This window comes from Leishmania infantum, chromosome 4, assembly GCF_000002875.2.
Source record: "Leishmania infantum JPCM5 genome chromosome 4".
Taxonomy (NCBI): Eukaryota; Euglenozoa; class Kinetoplastea; order Trypanosomatida; family Trypanosomatidae; genus Leishmania; species Leishmania infantum.
In genome coordinates, this window is record NC_009389.2 from 352,256 (window position 1) to 354,369 (window position 2,114).

A 2,114-nucleotide genomic window follows, 5' to 3' on the forward strand; every position below is an offset into this window, starting at 1 on the left:
GCCGCCCCCCCCCCCCCCCCAAATACCGCGGGTCTAGCAGTTCAGGAAGTCAGCCCCCAGTAACACCTGCATCGCCACAAGCTGGTCCCGCTCCGAGGTGCGGTCCAGGTCGCCAAAAACGTTAGCTTCGTGTAGGTAATGTGGATGACTCGCTAGCGTGATCTTCACCACAAGAAACTCGGCAACACGCATCAGCGTGCTGGACTCCAGTGAGCGAATCGGCACTTCAAGAAGCGGCGGCACACGTGGCGACGGCGTAGCAGGCGGCGACGTCGACAAGAGCGGCGGAGGCGGTGGCGGTACACACTCCACGTTGCTGGGAAATACAGCGGCGTAGCTTCGATAGGCGGCGCCATTGGCCTGGTGTCTGGCCTCGGCCTCTTCGATGTCATCCTCGTCCTCAATGATGGGGATCGGATCGTCCACCTTTACCTCAGCACTGCCGTGCGCCTTGTTGGCGGCATCGCTGCCGCTGCTGCTGCTGCCGGGCCTTGGAATGTGAAGCTCTCCTTGATGCTCATCTTCTTCCGCCATCGGGTACTGCTCGTGTTGCTCATGCGGTGGCTGGTCCGCGGGCGAGTTGCACTGATGCAGCCGCATCACGTACAGGCCCTGAAAGATGCCGTGGAGGACACGCGACCCCGCCGCGGCGGCCACAGGGAGAATAATACGCTTGCCGTCGTGGCTGCACAGCGAGACGTAGCTCAGCGGCTTGACGGCTGCAGTCGAGGCAGCAGCAGCAGCAGCGGCGGCAAGGGTGCTTGCGCGCGAGTTGGCCATCGCTGCCCTAAATAGAGCGGTATCAGGAAAGGCGAGGAAGGGATAACGATGAAGAGAATGAGATCAGGATCGAACACCCGCACTCTATGCGCATGTGCGTGGACTGTGCGGTGGCAAGGAGGGAGGGCGAAAGCGTCGGCAGAGGGAGAGAGGGGGTGGGCGCTGCGACACGCGCGCGTTACCGCAGTGAGAGAAAGGAAGATCGGGGCATCGTGCACGGTGGCTACAAGTAGTGCGTGCCGCGACAGCTTGCCGGCGTGGGTGGCGGCCGTCGTCGTACAAGGAGAGGAGGAAAACACAGCGGCGCCATGCTCCGTCACCCATGCAGCGCACAAGAGCACGCATCGATGTCTGTGTGCGTGTGTGCTGTCTCCTCGCGCGCATGGCGCTGCGAGGCCCCACCAACGCTGTTCAGCTGCTGCTGCGCGGTTCCTCCGACAGGCGGGGGGGGAGGAGGAGAGGGAGACTCGTTTTCTTCGCCGCCGCCGCTGCTGGTCGGCGATATTTTTCGCTTCAATTCTCGAGCACGCAGACAGGCACATCGAATCGCTGACGCACACGGACGCGAGACTGCGACATCGCGGCCTGCCTGGCGTCCGCGCGCGCTTCGACTGCAAACTCTTTATCCACACCAACGGATGGCGCCCATTATGCGTACGTACACACACGCACACGCAGGACAGGCTACGACAAGAGGGGGATGGTAACATAGACCAGATAACAGGGGCTTCACACGCACACACGCGCACGCACAGTTGCCGACGCAGGCGTGTTGGGCAAAGAAGCGGGCGGAAGGAGGGAGGCGGCGGCGCCAACATCACGAACACAGGGGCGCCGACCATCCTATCCTTCTCTCACAACTCCAGCGAAGAAGGACTTAGGGGTCTGAAAGATGGAGGAAGACAGGACGAGCGCTGGAACAGGAGCAGCGCGAAGGCCAACGTTACAGCGAAAGCCGAAGCAAACTCACAGAACGCACACACACACACACACGCACAGATAGAGGTACATGCGGGTCTACGTAGCTCACATCCATCGAGCAGCAGCCACAGCACCATACCAGCTCACTCAGAGAAGGGGAGGAAGGAGGATATCGGGGGACCACATACGTGCACACACGCGCAGACACACACACACACACACACACACACACACAGAAACAAACACAGACGTACACACGGCGGCGGTGCACATGAGGGGACGAGAGAAAGAAGGGAAGAGCAATAAAAGGAAAGGGCCAGGCGACAGCAGCCACATCGACTCCCCACAGGAGTAAAACACGCATCAGGCACGTACACGCACCCACTGAGACACACGCACTGCGATAATAGGAG

General features: G+C 61.0%; 1 protein-coding gene across 1 annotated transcript; it reads right to left on the reverse strand.

Annotated features, from left to right (window-relative positions):
- Nucleotides 1-33: 33 nt before the first annotated feature.
- LINJ_04_0910 (conserved hypothetical protein) lies at nucleotides 34-780 on the reverse strand (the record flags this gene model as incomplete). The annotated part of the gene is made up of 1 exon (XM_001462889.1): nucleotides 34-780. One exon carries the CDS (start codon nucleotides 778-780, stop codon nucleotides 34-36), a length of 747 nt encoding a protein of 248 aa, XP_001462926.1.
- Between the last annotated feature and the right edge of the window lie 1,334 nt (nucleotides 781-2,114).